Source organism: Heptranchias perlo, chromosome 13 (genome assembly GCF_035084215.1).
Source record: "Heptranchias perlo isolate sHepPer1 chromosome 13, sHepPer1.hap1, whole genome shotgun sequence".
Lineage (NCBI taxonomy): Eukaryota > Metazoa > Chordata > Chondrichthyes > Hexanchiformes > Hexanchidae > Heptranchias > Heptranchias perlo.
Genome location: NC_090337.1, coordinates 45,755,558 through 45,783,252, shown reverse-complemented (window position 1 = coordinate 45,783,252; position 27,695 = coordinate 45,755,558). Strand labels below are relative to the sequence as shown.

General features: G+C 39.7%; 1 protein-coding gene across 1 annotated transcript in view; it reads right to left on the bottom strand.

Annotated features, from left to right (window-relative positions):
- Window positions 1–13,643: 13,643 nt before the first annotated feature.
- The window catches only part of cul3b (cullin 3b), an 89,517-nt gene continuing 75,465 nt past the window's right edge, over window positions 13,644–27,695 (bottom strand). Inside the window, 7 exon segments of the mRNA XM_067995404.1 lie at window positions 13,644–15,625; window positions 17,215–17,360; window positions 21,908–22,094; window positions 23,056–23,190; window positions 25,051–25,147; window positions 26,439–26,563; window positions 27,019–27,126. Coding sequence (XP_067851505.1) covers window positions 15,494–15,625; window positions 17,215–17,360; window positions 21,908–22,094; window positions 23,056–23,190; window positions 25,051–25,147; window positions 26,439–26,563; window positions 27,019–27,126 — 930 coding nt within the window. The 3' untranslated portion in view covers window positions 13,644–15,493.

Genomic DNA, 27,695 nt, shown 5'->3' with positions numbered 1-27,695 from the left:
AGCAAGCAATTAGGAAGGCAAATGGCATGTTGGCCTTTATTGCAAAAGGGTTGGAGTACAATAGTAAGGAAGTCTTACTACAACTGTACAGGGCTTTGGTGAGTCCTCACCTGGTGTACTGTGTACAGTTTTGGTCTCCTTATCTAAAGGAGGATATACTTGCCTTAGAGGTGATGCAACAAAGGTTCACTAGATTGATTCCTAGGATGAGAGGGTTGTCCTATGAGGAGAGATTAAGTAGAATGGGTCTATATCCTCTGGAGTTTAGAAGAATGAGAGGTGATCTCATTGAAACAAAAGATTCTGACGGTGCTTGACAGGGTAGATGCGGAGAGGTTGTTTACTTGGCTGGAGAGTCTAGAACTAGGGGGCATAGTTTCAGGATAAGGGGTCGGCCATTTAGAACTGAGATGAGGAGGAATTTCTTCACTCAGAGAGTTGTGAATCTTTGGAATTCTCTACCCCAGATCACAGTGGATGCTGAGTTGTTGAGTATATTCAAGGCTGAGATCGATAGATTTTCAGACTCTAGGGGAAATCAAGGGATATGGGGATCGGGTGGGAAAGTGGAGTTCATAGAATCATAGAAAGGTTACAGCACGGAAGGAGACCATTTGGCCCGTGCTGGCATTAAGTAAGAGCAATCCAGCTATTCCCACTCCCCCACCCTAACCCCATAGCCCTTCAAATGTTTTCCTTTCAAGTACTTATCCAGTTCCCTTTCGAAAGCCATGATTGAATCTGCCACCACCCGCCCCCCCCGCCTCGGCAGTGCATTCCAGATCATAACCACTCGCTGCGTAAAAAAGTTTTTCCTTATATCACCTTTGGTTCTTTTGCCAATCACCTTAAATCTATATCCTCTGACTCTTGACCCTTCCGCAAATGGGAACAGTTTCTCTATCTATTCTGTCTAGACCCTTCATGATTTTAAATACCTCTATCAAATCTCCTCTCATTCTTCTCTGTTCCAAGGAGAACAACTCCAGCTTCTTCAGTCTATCCATATAATTAAAGTCCCTCATCCCTGGAATCATTCTAGTTAATCTTTTCTGCACCCTCTCTAAGGCCTTCACATCATTCCTAAAGTGCGGTGCCCAGAACTGGACACAATACTCCAGTTGTAGTTGAACCAGTGTTTTATAAAAGTTCATCATGATTTCCTTGCTTTTGTACTCTATGCCTCTATTTATAAAGCCCAGGATCCCGTATGCTTTTTTAAACCGCTTTCTCAACCTGCCCTGTCACTTTCAACGATTAGTGTACATATACCACCGGATCTCTGTGTTCCTGTACGCCTTTTAGAATTGTGCCCTCTAGTTTATATTGCCTCTCCTCGTTCTTCCTACCAAAATGTATCACTTCGCATTTTTCTGCGTTGAATTTCATCTGCCATGTGTCTGTCCATTCCACCAGCCTGTCTATGTCCTCTTGAAGTCTATCACTGTCCTCCTCACTGTTCACTACACTTCCAAGTTTTGTGTCATCTGCAAATTTGGAAATTGTGCCTTGTACACCCAAGTGCAAGTCATTAATATATATCAAGAAAAGCAGTGGTCCTCGTACTGATTCCTGGGGAACACCACTGTACACCTCCCTCCAGTCTGAAAAATAACCGGTCACCACTACTCTCTGCTTCTTGTTACTTAGCCAATTTTGTATCCATGCTCTACTGCCCCCTTTATTCCATGGGCTTCAATCTTGATGACAAGGCTATTATGCAGCATTTTATCAAATGCCTTTTGAAAGTCTATATACACATCAATTGCATTGCCCTCATCTACTCTCTCTGTTGCCTCATCAAAAAACATGATTTGCCTTTGACAAATCTGTGCTGGCTTTCCCTAATCAATCCACACTTGTCCAAGAGACTGTTAATTCTGTCCCGTATTATAGTTTCTAAAAGTTTCCCCACCACCGAGGTTAAACTGACTGGCCTGTAGTTGTTGGGTTTATCCTTACATTGTTTTTTGAACAAAGGTGTAACCTTTGTAATTCTCCAGTCCTCTGGCACCACCCCCATATCCAAGGATGTTTGGAAGATTACGGCCAGTACCTCTGCAATTTCCACCCTTACTTCTCTCAGCAACCTCGGATGCATCCCATCCGGACTGGGTGACTTATCTACTTTAAGTACAGCTAGCCTTTCTAGTACCTCCTCTATCAATTTTTAGCTCATCCAGTATCTCAACTACATCTTCCTTTATTGAGGCTCTGACAGCAGCATCTTCTTCCTTGGTAAAGACAGGTGCAAAGTACTCATTTAGTACCTCAGACATGCCCTCTGCCTCCATGAATAGATCTCCTTTTTGGTCCCTGATTGGCCCTACCCCTCTTCTTGCTACCCGTTTACATGCCTAAAAGGAGACTTTTGGATTCCCTTTTATGTTTGCCGCCAGTCTATTCTCATACTCTCTCCTTGCCCCTCTTATTTCCTTTTTCATTTCCCCTCTGAATTTTCAAAATTCAGCCTGGTTCTCATTTGTGTTATCAACCTGACATCTGTCATACGCCCCTTTTCTCTGTTTCATCTTACTCTTTCTCTCTTTTGTCATCCAGGGAGCTCTTGCTTCAGTTGCCCTACCTTTCTCCCGCGTGTGAATGTACATAGACTGTGCCTGAACCATCTCCTCCTTAAAGGCCGCCCTTTGTTCAATTACAGATTTGCCTGCCAATCACTGATTCCAATTTACCCAGGCCAGATGTGTTCTCATCCCACTGAAATTGACCTTTCTCCAATTGAGTATTTTTACTTTAAAGTGGTCCATATCCTTTTCCATAGCTATTCTAAACCTTCTGATACTATGAACGCCGTTCCCTAGATGATCCCCCACTGACACTTGGCCTGCCTCATTCCACAGAACCAAGTCCAGCAACGCCTCCTTTCTCTTTGGGCCAGAAACGTACTGGTCAAGAAAGTTCTCCTGAACACACTTCAAAAATTCCTCCCCCTCTTTGCCTCTTATAGTACCATCCCAGTCTATATTAGGGCAGTTGAAATCCTGTTATCGCAACTCTAAGGCTTTTGCACTTCTCTAATTTCCCTGCAAATTTGCTCCTCTATCTCCTTCCCATTAGTTGGTGGCCTATAGAATACATCCAGTAGTATATAATGGCACCTCTATTGTTTCTTAACTCTAATCAAATAGATTCTGTCCTTGACCCCTCCAGGACATCCTCTCTCTCCAGCACTGCAATAGTCTCCTTAACCAATACCACCACTCCCACTTCTTTCTTCCCTTCCCTCTCTTTTCTGAACACCTTGTATCCAGGAATAGTGAGTACCCAATCCTGCCCTTTTTTGAGCCAGGTCTCCGTTATTGCCACATCATATTCCCATGTGGCTAATTGCACCTGCAGCTCTCCAACCTTGTTTACCACGCTTTGTGCGTTTACGCACATGCACTGTAAACCTATCTTAGACGTTCTGGTAATCTCTCAAGTCTGGTCCCATCTACTACCATACTATTTCTTGCTCTAGTGCTGAGTTGAGGTTGAAGATCAGCCATGATCTTATTGAATGGCGGAGCAGGCTCGATGGGCCGTATGGCCTACTCCTGCTCCGTTTTTTATGTTCTTATGTCCATTCCCATTTGAATTCAGTTAAAAAATTTGGAAATAAAAAGTTTGCATCAGTAAAAGTGACCATGAAGCTGCCGGATTGTTGTAAAAACTCAACTGGTTCACTAACGCCCTTTAAGAAAGGAAATCTGACGTCCGAACCCAGTCTGGCCTATACACAACTCCAATCCCACACCAAAGTGGTTGACTCTTAATTGCCCTCTGAAGTGGCCTAACAAGCCACTCAGTTGTACTAAACCACTACAATGAACTACATGTGGACTGCAGCAGTTCAAGAAGGTGGCCCACTACCTATTCAAGGCAACTGGGGATGGACAATAAATGCCAGTTTTGCCAGAAATGCCCACATCTAGAAAATAAAAAGAACATTTGCACCAGGAGTTTCAGCACTTCATCACAGCAATAAGAACATAAGAAATAGCAACAAGAGTAGGCCATATGGCCCTTCAAGCCTGCTCCGCCAGTCAATAAGATCATGGCTGATCATCTACCTCAACTCCACTTTCCCGCCCTATCCCCATATCCCTTGATTCCCTTAGTGTCAAAATATCCATCGATCTCAGTCCTTAGTATACTCAATGACTGAGCAGCCACAGCCCTCTGGGGTAGAGAATTCCAAAGATTCACAACCCTAGTGAAGAAATTTTTCCTCATCTCGGTCCTAAATGGCCGACCCCTTTATATACCCTGCCAGTTACATCCTCAAAAAATTCAAATAGATTTGTCAAACACTATTTCCCTTTCATAAAAGTGTTGACTCTGCCTAATCATATTATGATTTTCTAAGTGCCCTGTTACTACATCCTTAATCAGTAGCCTAGGGAAGTAAAAACAAATCAATTATGTTCATTCTTTGAATTTCTTCTTCCACCCCCCCCCCCCAATACTTGCATCTCACAGCCAATTAAGTACTTTTGAAATGTCGTCAGTTATAATGTAGGGAAACGTGGCAGTTTGTTTGCACACAGCAAGTGGCAATGAGCTATAGTCAGATTTCCCTTAGATCCCTATGCCCCAGATACCCTGATTCAGCATTTAATTCTGTGAACTTCTGCATACAGCATGTTTAATTCCAGACTATAACACTATTGCAGTGAGTTCCACAAGCATAGTAAGTGAAGTTTTACCACTGACTGTCTGAATATAGAACACTTAGATGAAGCTGTAGCTTATGTTCTAGCATTCAAAATGTTCTGGGTTAAGTGCTACCAACTGTTGTGGTGCTGCTTCAGTCATAACCGTTCAGAGGCCTGGTCACATCAGATATTATAGTGCATGGACTAGATGCTAGATGGTACAGGTCCCAGGGGCAAGAGATAAGATTTCCCTGCACACTGTCAAAACATGGCTACGATATTCCAAGATTGAGCAGACATAGGTTTTGCACAACACTAATAGCCAAAAGGAAGACAGGCTGAACTCTCAACCATTCCCATCTGCTACATTGCCACTTTTTTTGCCCAGTGTAAGTAGGATTTAATTCGGCTGAATAGGTGAATATTTGTATTGAAAAGTATTTAACCAAACAGTAGTTGCAGAAATTTAGTACGTCTTTTGATGCATATTGGACTATTGTCACCACAGGAGGGATAATTTACACTACAGTAGCACTTAGTTTAACCCATCACTAGCACATTAAAAATTGACCTAATTATATGTCAATTGGTGGTCACCAGTGTCAATCTATGGACTGCCAGGCCTTGATGGGCTACAGAAAAGTAGCCTTTATAGCCAGTTTACATTTTTTTGTTGTGGGTTTACCTCCAAAATCCACAGCACGACCCAGGAAGAAGAGGAAAAAAGCAAAATAACTTGCACCTTTAATATAGCAAAGGCATTTCACATTGGGGATCAAACTCAAGCAGGAATACAAGAGAATACCAAGGGAGGTGCCCAAAATGCATTATTGAAGAGGTAGATTTTAAAGAATTTGAAGGTGAGACACATGGAACAAGACAGAGGTATATAGAGCACAATCCAGAGTGAGGGCAAGATGATTGAAGGCTTTGCTACCAATGTTTAGAATAGAGATCCAGCCCTAGAAGAGGGGAGAGTGCAGACAAAGAAGTAGAGGACAAGGTGATTGGAAAGTTAGGGAGAGGTGATGCCGTGAGGGGATTTGAAGAGGACAGTGAGAACTTTAAAGTCAATGTACTAGGGGATGTGGAGCCAATGGAGACTAGCAGAGATTAAGATGTATGCAGAATTTTGTGCAGCATACAATGCAGATGGATGAGTTGGAGTTTATATAGGTTGGAGCTTGGGAGGGCAGCAAGGAAGGAATTGAGTCAAGCCTGGAGGTGATAAAGACATAGATAAAAGTTACAGTGGCAATGGGGGTGAAGTAGGGATGGACACAGGCAGTGTCCCAGAGATCATGCCTTGGTGATGGACTAGATGTGGGATTTGAAGCTAAAATTATAAGAACTTTAAAAAATGATATATTAAAATTAAAATGATGTTTTAATGTTCATAGGAACATTACATTGTACAGCACAGGAGGCCTTTTTACACCTGTGCTGAGTCTCTGAAAGAGTTATTGACTTAGTCTCATTTCCCTGCCGATATATATATATATATATATAAGCGCAAAATTGAGTAATTGCACTGATAAAGCTATCTCCGAAATTTGAGTAGCTTCAATAGAGTATTAGCGAATGTTTCAGTGTCACAATATGTGAGCTCTTAACTTAAAGAAATGGCTGATCCAGTGAGAGTAAAATTATCCAGTTACCAGCTAAGTTAATCACATCCACCAGCACATGTTAGTAACAGAATGTGACCTAGAATGCTTCTGAGTGGTCCGGGGATGTGTTATATCAACAAACTTGACTTTTTCAGGACCTAGCATCACATCTTCTGGGAAAATTGCATGTCCAGCTCAACATCTCAACTGTACCACAGGAGACCAGCTTCTCAAGATTTTATATGCAACACCCTACTGAAGACTCTAGCAATGAATGTTTCTAATCTTTGTGCTGTCCATCAAAAGAATCACTCCATTACTGGACAATGAAATGAAATTGTCCTATTTGCTCTTAAACCAAAGTGGCAGCCAGATAGTGGGTTGTTGCAACAATTTTGGTATAACTGTCATAAGTTTTGACAACATTGCAGTACAGATCCAATCCTATAATTTCCATTTACTGCTACAATCCTTTCTTGTGGATAAACACATGACATTATTTTCCATTTGATTTTCCATTCAGATGGGATATTACTCAACAGGAATTTGAAATACATGAGCCAGGAAGCAGTTTGTTCCATAGATGCAGAGTTGAAAATGAAAAGAGTTTTCTGGGATTAAACTTCTGAAGGAGATAGTTTAGTTTAATTTTCTTATATTTGACCTTAATTCACTGGATTAGGTTTCTGCACCTCAGTTTAAGATTTGATATATGTTCCTTCAATTTTAGATGATTTTCTCAATGAATGACATTCAAAAACTCCTCTTTATGCAAAGATTCCACTTTTCTCAAGAGGGATAGTTCCTTCATGGTAGAAACAGATTTGATCATCCTCTAATCATTGCGGTCCCTCCAAAAATCACAGTTTGAAGCTAATCTTGGACCTGCACCCTGGTGAGTCCACGATGAGATCTTCTCATATTTGATATGTAGGCTTCCCACTTTTCTCCACAAGTACTGACTGGTCGCCTAGATCTGAAATACATCTTTCGTTAGATCAAAGGGTAAACTGATAACATGCTATAGTATATTTAGGGGAATGAATGAATGATCTCGTTCTTACTTTCAGTTGCTGAGCAAACCACCCAGATAAATGTACAATCTCCAGGATCAATAATTTTCTCTGGAAAACCATTAAGATCAAAACGTCTGTGGTCATTTATGGTGGTGTTTATGTTAATGATCAATAAGGGAATAAAAACAAAAACAATCAGAGCATTGTTAAATCTTTTGTAGTGCTCTACAGAATGTTCTAATTTACTAAAAGCAGCAGAATAGAACAGTATATTATCAAATATTTGGTCAATGAGAGTCACATTTTAACTGTGGCTGTAAATGCGGAGGCTGAAGCAGGTGGCAAACTGTCTGGCTCCCTGCAGCACGAAATTTTAACTCCCAGGCCTTAATTAAATATTCAAAAGCTGACTCCCACCTGACCCCAGCAGGAATGACACTCCCGCTCCTCCTAGCCTACAAGGAAACCGTAAAAAAAAAAATTATACGTACCTGGGCATCTTCTGGCCACGATCCTGACTTCTGCCAGGATTCACAGGTGGGCCAAGCACAAAGCATCACTGGCGCGATAGGCAGTTAAAATCGTGCCGGGCTCAGAATGTCCTGGCATTTAAATATTGATGAGGTACCCGCCTGCCATAGTTAGGTGGCCCCAATACTGCTGGAAAGTGGACAGTTAACTGCCATTTTAACTACACGCCCGCCCTGTTCCTGCTGGGCAGGCTGTGTTAAATGTGGGCCGAATATCGCAGACACCCTCAAAATACTAGCTTTTCTTCAGACCTCTGCTGCAACTTCCAAAAGACAATGTTAGTGTTATTTACAGTAATTGCACCAGTAAGTGAAAACATTCAGAAAAAAATCTAATGTAGAACTCTGGACACTGCTCAGGGTATGTGTAGAAATGCATAAAGAGTTACTTGACCATGTTAATGTAGAAATGCATGAACAGTTACTTGACCATAGTAAAGAAGAAATGCATGATGGATATTTGACCAATGTTAACTCCTTGGCTCACATAATGGGGTAGCTACAGCACAAACACACAGAAAGACACAATTGTGTAATTACGTTTAAGCCTTGGTATGTTGATAATTAAGTTGGCTGTGCAGGTGCTTGGTACTGTCTGCCCCCCCACCCCCCCCCGAGCAGATAAGGGTATTGCTGACTATAAAATATAATGAGAATACAGTTTCTTGAGAGGCCATGTGGCCTTGAGACTGACTTCAGTCCTACTGATAACCAGCTTTAGAATGTAGGGAGGATAAATGTGCTCGGGCCTACGTGCCAATATAGGAATGAGCTATGGACGTCCAGAGGGGGCAGGCTCACTACTTTATTGGTTCAGGTAGTTGGTCAATCAAGAATGTACATGTACGCCCATATTCTACACAGGTAGGCATTATTAATTAAACTGTATAAATGTGAACTGTTTCCTTTGTTCAGTGAAGAGGTTGTTTTGACCGTTGTTCAGAATACAGCTTCCCTTGTATACAAGTCAATTAAAGTAAAACTTTTCCCTTTGAGATACTGGTCTGAGTGTGTTAGTGCATTGGTATAGTGTTAAGTTTCGACATATGGCTCATACTAGACAAAAATCTGATCATCCTTTAAACTCCTGGAATACCCTACTGGACATGTTTGATAGCCTGCGACAGAGTACATAAACTCCATATACATTTTTATCTGAATGGGGGGGTGGGGGGGGTGGAGGGGAAAGACGGAGGAAGAGAATGCCTGTGTTCTGCAAACTACAGCAGAAAACCAGAAATGTTGTGCTGACATACATGTTTCACATAAAAGTGGTTTGCACTGCGGTAATATATACATCAAATATTCATCTTTTACTTATTTTATTTTTTAAAAATCCCAAATTCAATGATGAATGAAATCTTCCAGGATGTCACATGCATATTCATTGTTTTCAATTACGATTAACTGAAAAAAAATGAAAGTTCCTACCCAGTGTACATATATTGAAAAAAATTATGTATTACTTACCAACTGAATCTTTTAAACAGCTAAAATTCCACTGGCTAACAGAAGAACCTACCCATACCTGGTGTGCAAGCCAAGTCCCAGTCAATAAATTCATCAACATTTCTGTTTTGTATCCAAGTTTATATTCTACAAAATTGCACATAAATTCCCACAAACACTACTTAAGAGAAATATCATCATGCGAAGTCACTAAAATTGAAATGCAATTGTTCTTGCTTGAAATGTAGAGCAGGCATGCTTGGTTATCTTATAAGTATATTTAAGAGTTCTGCATCCAAATGAAATTGTACTTGCCAGTGTAAGGTGCTTGAGCTCAATGTAAATATCACATACAATTAAATCTCATAGGTAATTACAAACTTACAATTATAATTTTTTGATTAGAGGAAGGGCTATTACTTGATTCTCAAGTTTGTAACAAGATGCACCTTAAATATTTGAATCTTAGAATAAAAGTCATTCAGGGAATATGAACAATATCCATTTATTAATACATGAACATCAGTGGAATGGACAACAAAGAGTGCTGAGCAGTGAATGAGTTTGTATTTCAAAACGTTAGGGTGAACTTGTTTATAATGATGTATTCTAAGTACAGTACATTACTGTCCAGAACAAGGACGCCTGAAAATATACAGATGGCAAAATAATCCTGTTTGCATTTGATGCAACCTCACAATGTAACCTCAGCACACACCTATACTGATTACAATATGCAATAAGTACATAGTTGTGTACTAAGATACAACTAGCTTGCCAAGAATTATTTAGATAAAAACTTCTGCAAAATGTGAATAAATTAAAATGGTACATAGAAATTCTGACATCTCTATTACAACTACACACAAATCAAGTTAATTTATCCAGATTCAACTGCAAATTCTAATTAAGACTGCTGGCAGATGAAAATGTTATTGGTTTTGCCATAACTCTCAAAAGCAGTAAAACAAACACACTTCAGCAATTTTTACTGCACATCTGTCTGCACCAGTTTTGAAATACTAAAAGAAACACAACATTGGGTGTAATCATCACAGAACTTTTAATTTGTGCAGATGGGTAACTTTTGCTGTATCAACAATATTTTGAGCTATTTTATTGTACTTACCCTGGGCCAACCTTCCTGGGAATATTCAGTATTACATTTCTTCATTTGCTGAAATAACGTTATAAAAAAGTTTACAATACAAGAGAGATAATGATCACACATTTAGATTTTCAGGGCTCAGGTTTAGTGAAGAGTCTTGAAGATAACCTTGTGTATCTTAGCACAGCTTAAGCTGGACCATATCACCGAGTGATATCACTAGTTATTTGATAACGTAATTCAGGGAAATAAATGACAGTACACTATTGTCCAGAATAAGGATGGCTGAAGATATACAGATGGAAAAATGATCACATTTGCATTTGGTAGAACCATACTGGGTTATGTTACTGGACTAGGAACCCAGAGGCCTGGGCTAATAATCCAGAGACTGCAAGTTCAAATCCTACCATGGGAATCTGCGAATTTGAATTCAGTTTTTGAAGAAAAATCTCAAAATAAAAAGCTGGTCGAAGTAAAAATCACTTTGAAGCTGTTGGAGTGTCATAAAAACCCAACTAGTTCACTAATATCCGTCAGGGAAGGAAACATGCCAATTTTACCCGGTCTGGCCTCTATGTGGCTCTAACGTGGTTGACTCTTAGCTGCCCTCTGAAGTGACCTGGAAAGGCACTCAGCTGTATCAAAGCCATTGCAGCGGTTCAAGAAAGCAGCCCACCACCACCTTCCCAGGGCAGCTAGGGAAGGACAATAAATGCCAGTCTTACCAGCAATACCTACATCCCAAGAATGAAGAAGAAAAATTAGCTAATTGAATTCAACTGAATGAGAATGTGTTTTAGCTACATGACCATCACCTTATTTCACAAGCAAACGGATATAAAAGTCTTCCCTATAAAAGTGGCGCATCTTTCTTCCTGGTCCTTTTACAGCTTGTATTAAAACTGAGCTAAACAAAATGTTTGAGAATTTGTAACTCAAATCAAGGTCCTCTGAGTTCCATCAAAAATGCTCAGGAGTCAATTTAAACATTTTGACAATATAAATTGTTGAGCAGAGAGAGTTTTTGGCAAAACTGTGCAGATCCACATGAAGTGTGAACTTGGAGTGTTGTGAGCACTCCCTTTCTAAAATATTAGGGGGGAAAAAAATTGGACAGGGCCTGTTTTTGAGCGGAGGTAGCGCAATCCGCTATTACCCCGCACCCAATGGCCCCTGCGCAGGCAGGACGAGATTTATGTCAAGCCTGAGGTCTTACCTGCAATCTGCGTTGGAAATCAGCGTTGAACGAGAATTCCATGCAATTTGCACTTTCCACCAGCAAGGGGAAGTCCAATCTCTTAAAGGCAAGCTGTCTGTTAGAAATCTCAAAGGGAGCTGGTACCTGTTATTTGCTGAAAATAACAGTCTGCTGTCTGCACGGAGATCAGATATCGCACATGTAAAACACAGATGCAGCTCTCATCCCTATGTTTACACACTGATGAGTTTTGTTAAAACATTGAATAAAGGTTGCGCACTACTAAATCCCACATCCTCCAAACTGCACGCCAGACCTCACCAATTTGCCGATCTGAGTTTGTACCAGGCCAGCGAGAGTGCGTGCATCAAGGTTCTCTGATGATGCACTAGAGGCCTTGGTGCAAAGGTGGGCAGAAGGACGGACAACCTATATCCACAAGGGGGAGGAGGGGGGGCACAAGATGCCCTCCAGACATATACCCAAAAGGCAGTGGGAGACAGCGGGGCACAAAGTCAATGCCAGCCGCACAGCATCATGAACATGGATGCAGTGCAGGAAGAAGTTCAATGCTTTGACATGAGTGGTCAAGGTGAGTGAGGTCAACTGTAAAGTGGCGTCTCCTACCAGCTACACCACAAGCCGCATCAACTGCTCCATGCACTATACACCCCATCACCCACGTACCAACAAACTCTTTCCATCAGTACTCAACTCTTCCAATCAAATGCTTCCTTCACCCTTACACATTACCACTGTTGCACCCCGCCCACCCACAACACTCAGGCCACACACACTGGCAACTATTCTACCATGACAGGCACATCACCCAGACACACGTCTTGCTTTCTTGCACAAGGTGGCGCATATCAGGGGGCAGCAAGTGACAGTGACATTTAGCCTCTCGAGGCTGTTCTGCCATTGAATGAGATCATGGTGGCCCCGTGACCTAACTCCATATACCCGACTTAGCTCCATATCCCTTAATACCCTTGGTTCACAAATCTATCCACCTCAGATTTAGAATTCACAATTGAGCTAGCAGCAACTGGCGTTTGCAGAAGAACATTCCCAGCTTCTACCACCCTTTGCGTGTAGAAACGTTTCCTAACTTCACTCCTGCACATCCTGGCTATAGATGTTAGGCCATGTACCCTAGTCCTTGTATTCAAGTATAGGAGACCTCCAGAAACAGTTACAAATGTTTCAGCAGCCAGAAGCAATAATCCAGCACTAACCTGTAAATCCTGCATGGTCCCTTTAAATAGCGCTGGTTGGGGTCCTCCAGGCTCTCGAAGACACGTTCAGATGATCGGGGTTAAGACTGTGCGTTGAGTTGAGCGTTAAGTCCCAAAATGGTGTCTATCACTTTAAATCAGCATTGCGCACTGATTGTAAAGTAAGGAGAAAATGGATACATGCTTCTGGCGTTCGTTATCTGTGCCTGCACTAACTCCTATACCAAGATGGCATCTGGCGCACGGCACGTTGGAAACGTGCGTGCGCAGCCAAGACGCCATCTTGGCACTTCGGGAGGCCACGTAGTGCCGAAACAACGGGCGCTACAAGGCCCAATTTAGCGCCCTAGGTGTCTCAAAACCCCCCTCCTCCAACGCTATATTAGCAGGAAACAATATTAGCGTACTTTCAAAGAAATATTAAAAGCTATTTCAACAGCCCTCTTAAAAACAACAGTCTGCACAAAGATGATTCTTGACTGTTCAAAAATGTAGTAGGTAAGGATAAACATAGAAAAGTTTCTTCTATCTAAAGTGGCTTCCATTAAACCAAATTCATTTCCATTTTACAGATAAATATAGAAATTTGCTAATCGCAGGTTTAGTAATCAAGTTGACAAGAAAAATTCTAAAAAGGAACATTTTCTGTAAAGAAAAGAATTCTGTTCCTTTACACAGAGTACTTAATTAAAATATGAACTGCAGAAAACAGCAGGCTGACACATCTAAATAGGTGAAGTTTATATAAACAATTTCTCCAGTCAGAGCTTTTATTTTAAATGGACTTCATTTCCTTTCAGTATTGTCCCAGAAGTTACATCAAAACATTCAACTTTATACTTTGTGTAGAACCTTTAATGTGTATTCCATTGGGTGGCACCGTAACAAAGACCTTGGCTGAACTGGACTGATCGTAATATGCCCTTAAAAAGCAGTACAGCAAACAATCTGACATTTACCTCTAATAACAAACCTCATAACTTAAAAAAAATCAATAACCCATTAAGATTAACCTTTTAAACATAAATTATGGTAGGTATACATATATTACGTGTCCCCAAAATTTTGCTAAATTTTTTTTAATTAAAAATTTAATCCCAGAAGGGATCACTTGCATCCATTCTCACTCCACTTATAGCACGAGATGGGGCTTTAAAAGACCAACTCCAACTTAATTGTGGATATACTGAAAAGTCTCTGAACCAGCAACCTGCTGTTATTGAGGTAGTTCCCCAGATTTTTTTCAGCATAGTATCCATTTTAGGGCTTGTTAATTTATTTGGCCATTTTGTTTGCATACATTGAGAACATATAAAATTAATTGAGACAAAGCAGCACAAAGAACTGCCTACCAATTAATAATGCAAATTAACTTGCTGGGTACAGTTCTGAAAAACTGGTCTATGAAATGGGTTAGATCATATACCACAGGCACATATGTTGCCTAATGCTGTGAAGGAAAGAAAAAACTTTGAAGCTATTGGCCTTTAGCATCCCTCCTAAATGGGCACTGAATTCTGGAAAAAGAAAATGACTACCCCCACCCCCCAACAAGAAAGGGAACTTTCAATTTTCTGAGACAGCCTTGCTTATTTCGATACAAACATATCCCAAAAATAAACTACAAGCAAGCTTTCAGCTTATCCAGAATTGTAACTAAACAGGAGTTATTCTTTAATGGCTCCAGTCATAAAAAGGATCTATTCCATGCATTTGTCACATCCATCTTAATGCTCCATTTCAGAAGAATACTAAGATAGGCTAATCATCCCAAAAGATATTACGACTGTATACATCTTGTGTACAATGTGGGTTTTCTCTAGTTTACTAATTTTTTTTATTTTGAATTCCTCTGTCTACAAATAATGTGATGAAAACAATGCCCTGTACAAGCTACTATCAGCAGTGAGTACAACAGCAAAAAATATTATACATTTTATACACACTAAAATAAAACTGTTCAACTTTAGAAGTAACTGGGTATGGACTGCACTTGCCATCGACACAAAGAAACTATTTTTTAATACAATGTTAGCGGCGTAATGGGTAGTTTTATAGGGGCCCCACCCAAAGATTTTTGCTGAAATAACTCCCGCAGTTATTTGTACCCGATAGTACAATATAGCATGCTCAAAAAAAGCACATTCTTGCTATTTTATAAATGTGCACTCTATTTGGGAGTTTGCATTAAAGGCTTCTTCCGAGGAGAATATCGCAAAAGCAGGGCAATACAAGTGAGGCAGCTGCAGTTCATTTAACCAGCTTTATATACCCAATCCTTACAAGCACAGAGGTGCCAAACACTTCGAAAAATGCCTTTACATCAACATTGAGAATCGGGGAAAAAGAAATTCGAACAATTATTTTATTTTTATTGATGGTATTTCACGTTTTCTAGATTTTATTTCCTTTTTTTTTTATACAGTACTGAAAACAAAATGAAAACACATTCACATTTTCCCGAGGAACTGTTAAAGATGATCTCTACATGGGTAAAACGGTGAGCAACCAGAAGTTGGGTCCATTTTTGTTCAAAATTATCACAGGGAATGAGGGCTTGATCTGAATAATCTAGTACACTTACTGCAATTTATTTGGAGAAGGTCTTCTTAATATTTTTAAAACGAACCTCCCAGTTCATGCGATTATACAGTCCAGAACAGATAAACCTGTTGAATGCATCTTATGCTACATAAGTGTATACTTTGCGATCCTCAGGTGTTCGTGCCAAATATTCTCTCTCAATAAGTCCCTCGATTCTTTTTTTAATAACCACTGGGCTTGGTAAGAAGCGCGCCTTCAGCTGCTGGGTCACCTATCGATGGGGAGGGTTGAAAAAATATTACTGAAATTTCTTTAAACTTGGTTATTACAATAAATTTCAAACTGTTGAACTACAGAAATCTATAAATCTTCAAGAATGTTCGGTTTGGCAGCATTGAGGAAATGGTCCTGGGATTTCACAGCACTAGAGTGGGAGTTCTGCAATTTTATAGCACTTGGAAAGCAGTGCAGAGGAAGATTCTGGCCTTCGATAGAACTGGAGATTGGAATATAAGGCTCGACTCACTGGAAAGGGGGGCCAGGAAGTTCCTGGCAGCACTAAGTGAGTGGTCTACAATGGGCTGTGGCAGCACTGGGAGGATGATTCTTATATCCAACATTATTGGGGACACTCCTGGGATCTGTTAACACTGCAAAGGGACCAGAACAAGAGGGGGTCCCAAAGTCTGACAGCACTTTGGGGGGCGGGGGGGGGGGGGGGGGGGAAGGAAAGAGCCAGGCAGAAAATCTCATGTATTCCACCCTCCCCACCATGTCCCTTTGCAACCTACCACTCCCAGTATTCAGACCTGCTCTCCTACTCTCATTAACCCACCCACAGTCTCCCCTCTAAGCTCCCACTCCTGTCATTATACTTCCCTGACCCCTCACTGGTAGTAAGACAGGAAGAGAATGATGACAGCAGAAGCTCACTGTCAGAGGAAGAGATGGGGCAGGTGCAATGAGATGGCAAGTAGTCTGGGATCTGGCACTATTTTGCAGGACAAGGTAGGAAACAATGGAGGTTATCAGCCTTCATCCTATTTGAACCCACTCCTCATGTATTTTACCCTCATGCGACCCTGCACCCCGTCCCCACTTTTCCCTTTGCTTGCCAGTCTTCTTCCCCGTCTCCTCCCTTCGACCATCCTCATCCCAGATACCGTTTCCCAGCACTGAGCAGAGAAACCTGCTGTTCTTTAAAGCACTTATAATATATTTCCAATTGTACAGTCAGCAAATATATTATAAGCATTTTAAAAACCAAGAACCAGTGCCTTGAGACTGGCGAAGTGAAGGCAGGAGGTGTAGATGAAATAATGACAGTGAGGACAGATGGCAACTGCTTTAAAAATTAAACTTTATAATCAATCTTTAAAAATGTATCCTAAAGTTGTAAAAACCTCAGGCAATTGCCCAGGCCTCCACCTTGGTTGAGACAGACTTGAGGTCTCAGAGATGCACAAACAACAGCACCATTTAGCCCAAAGTTGAAATGTAAAGGTAAGTAAAATCAATGGGACTACACTAGCATGACAAGAAACATGTTACAGAAAGGCAAGTTATAGGATATATGCACAAGTATTTTAAGGGCCACTATTACAAATATGCATCAGTGACGTCGTGCCTCACTGATAGTGTACATTCATAAAATCACCTCTTCAATTTAGTACTATAATTTTCATTAAATTGTTACCAGAATTGTGATGGAATTAATAAACAAATAATTAACCTCATCAATCTTGGATTTTGACATTATAGCATACTAAATGAAATATATTATATGCAAACCAGTTTTAAATATTAGATATTTCACATGTACTTTTTTCAAAAAAAAGTACAAATTTAAATTCTTCTCACCTCTGCTACCAGAACATTATGCTGCATCTTCTTCCTCGATTTCATGATGCGTACAATGGCAGCTTCAATTTCATGCTTTCTGTCATCATCAACTTTCTGGCGGGTTTCTTTTCGTTCTGGGTCTGACTCTCCTTGTTTGGCAGCAACTGAAAATTAAATCCAATAATCTTTAAGAACCAAATAATTTCAAACTCAATCCCTGAACTTCTGGCATTTCAATACATGGTAAATCTAACTTGCCTTTGATGAAACTAGAAGAAATTAATTAACTTCAAAGTGGACCTTAAGCAGAAATACAGCAGAGTACAAAAGAGTAAATTTACATTGATTTTAAGAGTACAATCAACTAGAAAAATATATAGTTTTTAAAAAAATAAAATTTCTGATTGAGAACACAGACTTTAAATCAAACACATTGGGGCATAAGAACTAGGAGCAGGAGTGGGCCGTCTGGCCCCTCCATTCAAGAAGATCGTGGCTGATCGTTTACCTCAACGCCATTTTCCTGCACCATCCCCATATCCCTTGATGCCTATAATATCTAGAAATCTATCGATCGCTGTTTTGAATGTACTCAATGACTGGGGTAGAGAATTCCAAAGATTCACCACCCTCTGAGTGAAGAAATTTCTCCTCATCTCAGTCCTAAATGGCCTACCCTTTATTCTGAGACTGTGACCACAACAGGTTCGATTCCCCAGCCGGGGGAAACAGTCTCCTTGCATCTACCCTGTCGAGCCCTGTAAGAATTTTGTATGTTTCAGTGAGATCACCTCTCATTCTTCTAGACTCTAGAGAATACAGGCCTAGTCCACTCAATCTCTCCTCATAGGACAATCCCGCCATCCCAGGAATCAGTCTGGTGAACCTTTGTTGCACTCCCTCTATGGCAAGTACATCCTTTCTTAGGTAAGGAGGCCAAAATTGTACACTCCAGGTGCGGTCTCACCAAGGCCCTATATAATTGCAGTAAGATATCTTTACTCCTGTATTCAAATCCTCTTGTAATAAAGGGCAACATACAATTTGCCTTCCTAACTGCTTGCTGCACCTGCATGTTAGTATTCAGTGACTCATATACAAGGACACCCAGGTCCCTTTGAACATCAACATTTCCCAATATCTTACCATTTAAAAAACTCTGCATTTCTGTTTTTCCTACCAAACTGGATAACTTCACATTTTTCCACATTATATTCCATCTGCCATGTTCCTGCCCACTCACTTAGCCTTGAAGCCTCTTTGCATCCTTCTCACAACTCACATTCCCATGCAGTTTTGTGTCATCAGCAAACTTGGAAATATTACATTTGGTCCCCTCATCCAAATCATTGATATAGATGGTGAATAGCTGGGGCTCAAGCACTGATCCCTGCAGTACCCCACTAGTCATAGTCTGCCAACCTGAAAAAGGACCCATTTATTCCTACTCTCTGTTTTCTGTCTATTAACCAATTCTCAATCCATGCCAGTATATTAACCCCAATTCCATGTGATCTAACTTTGTTCACTAACCTTTTGCGTGGGACCTTATCGAAAGCCTTCTAAAAATCCAAATACACCACATCCACTGGTTCCCCCTTATCTATTCTATTAGTTACATGAAGACACCACACTGATACATTTTCTGCTGTTTTCACTCTTAAGAAGCTCAACCTCTGTATAAAAATAGTATGATGTGGAGATGCCGGTGATGGACTGGGGTGGACAAATGTAAGGAGTCTTACAACACCAGGTTAGTCCAACAGCTTTATTTGGAATCACAAGCTTTCAGAGCTTTCCTCCTTCGTCAGGTGAGTGAAGGAGCAAAGCTCCGAAAGCTTGTGATTCCAAATAAAGCTGTTGGACTATAACCTGGTGTTGTAAGACTCCTTCCATAAAAATAGGATGCCATTGTCATCCATTTTAGGGGGTAGGAGAAAGAGACAGAGACAGCAAGGGTCAATCAACAAGGGACACTTTAGGCTAGCCAGCCCTCCAACCCAATTTTCCTGCATCATCAGAACAGACAGCCAGGCATTTAAAAAGGACAGAACTGCCTTAAAGAGAAGGAACAACTCACTTTTAAGTGTCAGGCAGGACCAAGACTTAAAAAGCTGAGTTCACTGGTGTTATAATGGAGAGAAGAGGCCTCCACTGAGCCCTCCATGTGAGCCATTACCATCACCTTCCACCAGGCTGTCTCAGGGAGCAGCAGTAAGAGGGGTGGCCCCAATGGCAACTGCCATTTACATTTGATGAGCAGGGAAGGAGGAGTGCAGCAGTTCTGGTGTGAACAAGAAATTTAACTCAGGACAAGAACTGGCGGCAGGTTATACAGCCCAATTTTGCTCCCTTTTTCATCAAAATGCGATTTAGGATCATGGAGGAATATCCTGCCCTTCCTTTTAAGAAATTCATACTATTCAGCTGCCCTATTGGTTAGATAAACTCTTCTAGCCTCTTTATGAAATGCATTCTTCCTCTTTGATCAGGACAGGTAGAAGTGAAAAGGTTTAGCAGGAAGGGCTCCTTCATGTTGTGCAATGAAAATTAGGATCAAACCCCCGCCCAAAGCAAATCTGTGGATAGTTTAAAGGCCACGATAAAACTAACCAAATGTTTAATGAAGACTTATATAGAACTATTGTTGGCCAGAACTAGTCTCACTGCAGACTCCTGAGAGTGGATATCTTGCAATTAATTTTGGAGTAGCCCGAGTGTACACTGGAGGACCCTACGCCTTCTTTGCGAATGCACAAGTCAGCATTAGATAGTCACCTACTGAACATTTGCTGAAACACTTTCCTTACATTTAGGTCCCTGTTTTTCAGGGAGCCTAAAAAGGTGTTTTTATTGGCAGAATACCCAAGATAGCTCTACACTTTGAGAAACAGAACATTGGTCAGAGGTTGAGGGAAAGTGAATGAACCAAAATGATCAAGGTTTACTTCAGTGATCCAATTCTGAGGTATGGAAAGTATCAACTGAAGAAAACAGATACTTGGTGTAAATTTTCCAAAAAGAATGCTTGAGCACTACGACTAGAACTAGTCCTCATCACATTTCAGTGTTATAGTGTCCAGTGAAGGAAACAATCATTCGATCAATGATGGCTGGAAAAAAAAAACAGCATGTGATTTAGAATAGTGTGGGACAAGATGAAAACAGCAGCCCAATGGCATGACATCCTTACAGGGCAAGTCGTCTGTGGGATGACACTAATATTCTATTGATGTGTGGAGGCTGAATGAATGAAGAAATCAAATATTTGTAATGAACTTCTTAAAAAGTTGTCTTGATAGTGAAATCCCTGCTTAAACATCCATTTTACTGCTTACTTCAACCTACACATTACCCACCTCTGCCTCTATCTCAGCCCCACTGCCAGTGAAACCCTTACACATGCATCAGTCATCTCCAGACTTAACCACTAACACTCTCCTATCCTTCACCCTCCAGAAATTCCAACCTGTTCAAATGTCAGCCGCACATATCCTGCCCAATTCCAAGTCTCGCTCACCTATCACCACCATCCATGCTGAACCACACTGGCTTCAAGTTCCCCAAAGCACTGCATTTAAAATCTTGGCCCATAAATCCTTCCATGGCTTTCCTCACTCTTTGAAGTCTTCTCCAGTCCTATATTCCTTCCCAAAAACTCCATTCCTGATTTTGTCCTTGTATCCATTGATGGAGGAGTTTTCAGTCACCTTGGTCCTACATTTTTGGACTCCCTGTGTACACCTACCGGCACCCCTCTCCACCTTTACAAGCCTCAAGGCTCATCACTTCGATCAAGCTTTTGGTCATTTCTCCTAATCTCTCCCTTTCTATCTCAACATCTATTTGTGAAGCACCTTTGGATGTTTCTTACATTAAAGGTGCTACATAAATGCAAGTTGTTGCCCCGATTTAGGAGTTCCAGCCATGATTAACATTGTTATAACATTATTAACTTTTTTTTCCACATTACCTCCTGGAGGTGCTTTTTGAGGGGAGGGAAGAAAAATGAAGAAAAAATACTTGTACCAAAAGGTACTTCTTTCCAATGTTATCCTTCTCTTATTATACAGAGAGCTGTGGCTGCTATTTGTAATTGAGTAGTTTTCATCCAGAACACCCCATTTGCAGAGGATAAAAGCAAACTACTGCAGATGCTGGAAATCTCAAACAAAAATAAAACATTTGGAAACACAGATCAGTCAGCATTACCTTTCAGGTGCAGACTCTTCTCCAGAACGGTATTAATATGCCTGTCCACCTCTTATTTTTCAAATCAGAAAAAGAAAATACTCTTATTTTTTAGACCTTAGATGAAAATTTATCTGGTCTCTCCACAGATGCCGACTGACTTGCTGCATGTTTCCAGCATTTTGTGTTTTTGTTTGATGCTATCTGCAGATATCTACAGCAATGCCTAGTGCAGTGAACTTATTTTTTTTAAAAAAACCTGTTGAGATGTTGAAATGATAACCAGTGGGCACAGAGTGGGTTTGAATACTTTGATACCTGGGATTTAAATCCTATCCAGGCAGGACATAGGTCACCTTACTGAAAGCCAGTAAGGGTCCAAATTCATGCAAGTCTGGACAGTGTTGGTAACTTACCCATTATCAATTTTACTAGCCAAACACTTCTTTGTGTGCAGTTACCTCTATCTGCGCAGAAAATATTTACCTCAGTGTAATTAAAACATTTTTTTAAAACAAACCTGTTTGAATCTTGACTCTGTGCAACTTTGATGTGAACTGATCGTTCACTATAAAAACATGACCAGGCTCAATTTCTTTTGACTTCGGCTCTTTGCTAAGGACTCGTTGTGTTGGTTTGCCACATGCTAATGACTGAAGAGCTCTGATCAATTCTCGTTCAGGAATATCTGTCTCCTGCTGAATTTCCTGGAAATAAAATCATTGTGCTTTAAAAAAAAGTATACTTACAACTGTACCTCATTTCTAAATGTACTGTTAAACACTAGCCAAGTGGTTGCACTTTTAGAAAAAGCATCTAAGTATTTGAATTGAACATTTTTAATTTTGACTCTTGGTCTGTATCATTGTAAAGTCTAAATGCTTAGTGGAACAAGCACAAACATGAGAGAATAGAAAACCCTGCAATGAGGAGACAGGCCAGTGCCCTCTCACAAACATCCTAGGATAACTCACCATCTTCGATATTGTTGTTTGCCGCCCATTCATTAACAAAGGAAACATCAACTGTCCGTTTACAAACACATTTTTGGACAGCTTGCAACCATCATTATAAATAAGGTGTGCTGCATTCAAGACTGATGCAAGTTTGCAAATATTAACTTTAAGTAGCAAAGAAAGTTTCCATGACACTCTGCTACTTGGGAGTCTCAACTAAAATTTCATTTTGAAGTCCACTAGCTTGCACATCCACTCTGGACCCAATAAGTGATTTAGTTGTTTCAATTACCAGCACTGCAAAGATTTTTCTATTGATAAACATTCACAACATAGAACACAACACAACACAGCCTATATTGAAGCATTTTTAATAGCAAAGATAGCACTTGAAATGCCATAGCATACAAGGCTACGGACCAAATGCTGGAATATGGGATTAGAGTAGACAGGGCTGATGGCCGGCGCGGACACGATGGGCCGAAGGGCCTCTATCCGTGCTGTATAACTCTATGACTCTAACCTATTTCATAGCAGCATCTGAACAGTCATCGACTCTTTACATAGTGGGTCTTACTGTTAAAAGGACATGCATCTTCACTTCTGCAGGAAGCCAAGGTCTCATCTTATGAAGGCATGTCAGCAAATATTTCTTTTTCCTAATACAACAGTCTTCAACATGCATCAGATTTGTACCATAGCCTATTCTCACCTCAAATGTGTATTTCTCTCTGTTGTTGAACAGCATTAATATTGTCATCTGGAAAGTAGATACTTGTAATATGTGCTTTCTGGTATTCGAGCCAGTTACTTGAGCTCCACCTACTCCAACCTCAGAACCATCTTCCTGTTGGACACAAATGTACAATTACAACATTCAACCATACCGATATAATACAGATCATCAAACTGAACTTGTTGCATCATTTATGAAACATTATCAAATAATAGTTATTCTAGTACAGTGAAAGCATATTAAACACACAATTTTGCCAGCTTAAAAATAGCACTAAACTGGGCTGCGTATTTAACTAATCTGCCATTGAAATCAATGGGTTCCACTTCAGTGAGTGTATGGTTCTAAGCGCAAGTGATTTGAAGAAAACACACCTAATTTTACATGTTAACAGGCTTCCAAAACAATGGTACAAATTGTTTCAAATCAAGTGAGTTGACATTTCTTTCAAAACAAAAGGCACAATGCTGCAGCTGACCTAAACTGTAGTTAAGTTAATTGAGACCAACTCTCAATTCACTATTGAGAAGGCAATTTCTCCCCACCAACCATTCAAAATGATCAGTGAGCAGAGTGCTTTTTGCTCAATGTACCACCAGCTGGTTGCTGTAGATTTAACAAGCACTCCACTCATCAGCACATAATTTTTTTAAAACTCTAATTTTAAACAAGAGGTAGACAGAAACTGCCCTTTCTATAGTAAACTGAGGACAGTCCTCACTTGCTGTACTTTGGAGACTTCCAAAAGGCCAGGTTTTGTTTGGCTTTTTAAAAATATAAATACTACAATAAAACAGCAGCAGGGGCAGCAGATGAATGATGTGATATTAGTCAAGTGGAACAGATCACCTTGCTTGAACAGGTTTAAACCTTTGACAAAAGAAAGACACAAGAAGTACATCTCAGAAGTAATTTTTCTTGTACAATAGGGTTTGGATAGCTTTAGCAACTGGAGTTTAAAGCAGTAACGTGTTGGTGGAGCAAAATACTGCAGATGCTGGAATAAAAGTAACAGAAAATGCTAGAAACACAATATGTCAGGCAGAATCTGTGGTGAGAGGACGATTAGCATTTCAGGTCTATGGCCCTTGGTCAGAACCTTGAAGGGTCATAGACCTGAAATGTTAACCCCTATTTTCCTCTCTCCACAGATGCTGCCTGATCTGCTGAGTGTTTCCAACCTTTTTGTTGATTTTGAATTTAGCAAAAAGAATTGCTATGTAGCAAAGTCAGCACCCATTTCTCAAGCTTTTCCCTCCTTTTTGCCCGGGAGCATCATGATTGATTTTCTCACTGTGTGACGTCACTCAGGCTTAATACAACCTCAGGCATGCTATCATTAATTTTGATTACTTTGCTATCAAAGGCGTGAAAAACTTTTGCCTGTAATGGTCTGACAAAGCAAAAAATATGTGCACTTCAATGGGATGCGCTTATGTATTTAACCAAAATATTTAGCATTGAATTAACAGGAAAAGAATGTGCATTTAAACTATGTCCATTTAAGTAGGATTCCCTATACAACTAGTTTTTATAGCTCAATATACACAAAATAAACCAAATGGTTAAGCTCCTGGTACTGAAATACATATTTTCAAAGATCAAATTTCCAGGCAAAGCTTACTCCATCACTTGAATTTTCCCTCAGACTTTACTCACAATGGAATTTGTTTAATAGTTCTGTTTTTTTTCCCTTTAAAATGTACTTTTTAAAAGTTAAAGATCAAAGCATCACCATCTTAGAGGAAACTCTTCAATAGCTTATCTCAGCAGCTAAGCAAAAGCCACTAAAAGTATGCACAACTTTCACTGCATACCGAGCATACACAATTGAGATTACCATGACAACAGTTGCCTTTTCTCCCTCCCTATTTCAATAATGATTTCTTTACCCTTCCTCTCCTTGCTACCTATAATCAGTTTGTAATCAGCTTCTAGGTGGAGAATCTTCTCATTTGTTAAGGTACTTGCCTTTTTCACAGGTCCATAGAACGTGGCATTTAGATCTGCCGAACCCATGTGGTGCTGGAGTGTGAGCTGTCGACCGCTGTGCTTTGCCAAATAGAATCTACAATGAAAACAAAAATCATAATTTCCAAAAGCCTTTATGAAAATCTATAAGTAGAAATGCAAGACATTAATTATACTTCAGTTTGATTAAGCTCAAGCAATAAATTACGACTGAAGTGATCACTAAGGATTTAGTCTATTCTTGGCTGGTTCTGACCACCAAGACACTGCATCCAGTTGTCCCATGATACCTTCCCATCTCTCTGTCCTATTATGATTGAACACGACTTTTTTTTTTGCTACGTCATCAAATTTCCATGTTTTCTATACTTCATTTCTTTTAAAAATAACTTGCACTATTTACTTAGTACTGTAGCTTGTTCCTTGCTCCTACTCTCCATTTTTGAGCTGTGGCGATGCCTTCAAAATACTGATTTTGATTGCCTAAAAAACTCTGTCTCCAAAGGTTGGATTTTGAGTCGTTCAAAAGCCAGAAGAGTGAAAACTTAAATATTGGATCAATCTGACATGTTTTTTTAAGTCAAGACAGAAAATAGCTGCCTATAAATAAGTATAGTCATTGGCAGCTGACAGGAAAAGCATACTTCCAGTAAATTTGTGCATGTCATACCTAGTATTAAGAGTTGAAGGAATATTAAACAATGCTCATCTTGCAGAAAATTCTCAAAGATGAACTAAACTGATTCCTCCAAGTAACATTCTGCACTTCTAACGTTGCACGAAAATACCAATAAAATCTACCTTTAATTTCAATACAGCCAGCGCTTCTTAAAAGGGAAAGAATTACCACCAAAACTCTCTCCAAGAATTCACAATTCCACTCCAATCTCAATATAAAACCAACTAATCGTATTGCAGCAATGGCAGCTCATGCAATATTATTTGCAGAATTAAAAGTTAATAAATTTCAAACAGGTTTGAAAATTACACAAAATAAATCAGACTACAATTCTTTGTTACAAAGAAATAACACAAGTTTTTAATTTCTACATTTAATATAAATGAATCAAGATGATTACAGATAGGTCAACTTAGTAGCTAGATTTTGATAAAAAGTGATTGTGCAGGAGTGAAAATTAAAATAAAACTTTTCACATACAATGCATTTAATTCTGCACCTACTACTCTACAGTATCAACTTAAACAAAAACAAAGACTCTTTTCCCCGGCAAGGAAAATTTGATTAACCCAGCTTTTAGTTTTTATTCTGGAACTATGTGACCATAAAATCTCAAGCTACTTTCATATTAAAGCAGAATAAAGCCAAGATGACTTGATCATTATCAAAATGCTCTTAAAAAGAAAATAGCTTATTTATGAAGTTTTACCGTCTAAAGACTTCAAAGGCATGTCGTGGTGCTGGGGGGATGTTACATTTTGGTGTAGCAGACTGTGTAGGCCAATAACCCGTAGTCAGAACTCTTACTGTCAAGTCGACACCCCCTAGAGAAACCTGAGGGAAAAAAGGAACCAGAGTATTGATCATTCTTATACATTTCTGTAATTACAATAACTACAAGTACTGCATTCTGAAGAATATAATGTTCATTGTATATTAAAATTCAGTTTGTTGCTAAATATTCATTGTTTAAAAAAATACCAATAGATTTAGTCATTATGAATCTTTAAAAGTTCTCTCTATACCATTACAGAATACAAAGCTTTTGGCAGCCCTTTGCTTACATTTTATTGGTGATGGGGTGGGGGGGGGGGGGGGAACGAGGTGGTCAAAGCCTGTGGAATGCAGAACATCTACAGTTCTAATTATACCATCTTTTTCAACCCTAGACTACAAAATAAAAAAGTCCCACAGCCAATAGATAACAGAACAGTAGATTATATGTCAAATTAGAAACTTTCTGACTTTTGAATCACATCGAAATGCACTTTGCTGAAACACCATCTCACCCCCGTAGTTTGTAAGTGCTGTCGGAACTCATCCATCGTTGTATTTGAGATACTCATGTCCCTGAACATTCCCTCCAGTTTGGATGTGAATTGGCAGCCACACTCCGTCTGAAGGAAGAGAAAGAAACATTTAAAGCAATTATTCAAAAAGTCAGAACCAATCTTAATGTACATGCAAGTCCCAATTTTGTTGCTTCCAAAGGAAAAAACGTTTTGCCAGTTGAGTGATATACAACTTTTGATATACACCTCAGAATTCAACAGGATTACATGGAAAATAAATCAAAAATTACTTAAAATTTTTTACTTTGTTTTTACCTAAACAGATGCAAAACAGGTGGCCTTTTCAAGATAAAATGACATTAAAATGTCAGAGTGGGATTTTAAAAAAAAAAATGAAAATCTCAATTTCAAACAATTAGTTGAGCGTTTCTTAACTTTTTTATATTCAGCAACTTTCATTCAATTCAATAATGTTGAATCCAATTATGAACTGTGGAACTTCCACTGAAATGAGCAGCATCTTTCCCATACTGCTGTTCCTTCTGAACATTATTTAGTTTGGGTATTTTTGGGTACTTAAATATTCTTTGTGACTATAAAGAGCTATCAATAAACAACCTTACTTTAAAAATCCAGGTGTTTTCATATTTCTTTAAATTTTACAGGCAAAGCCT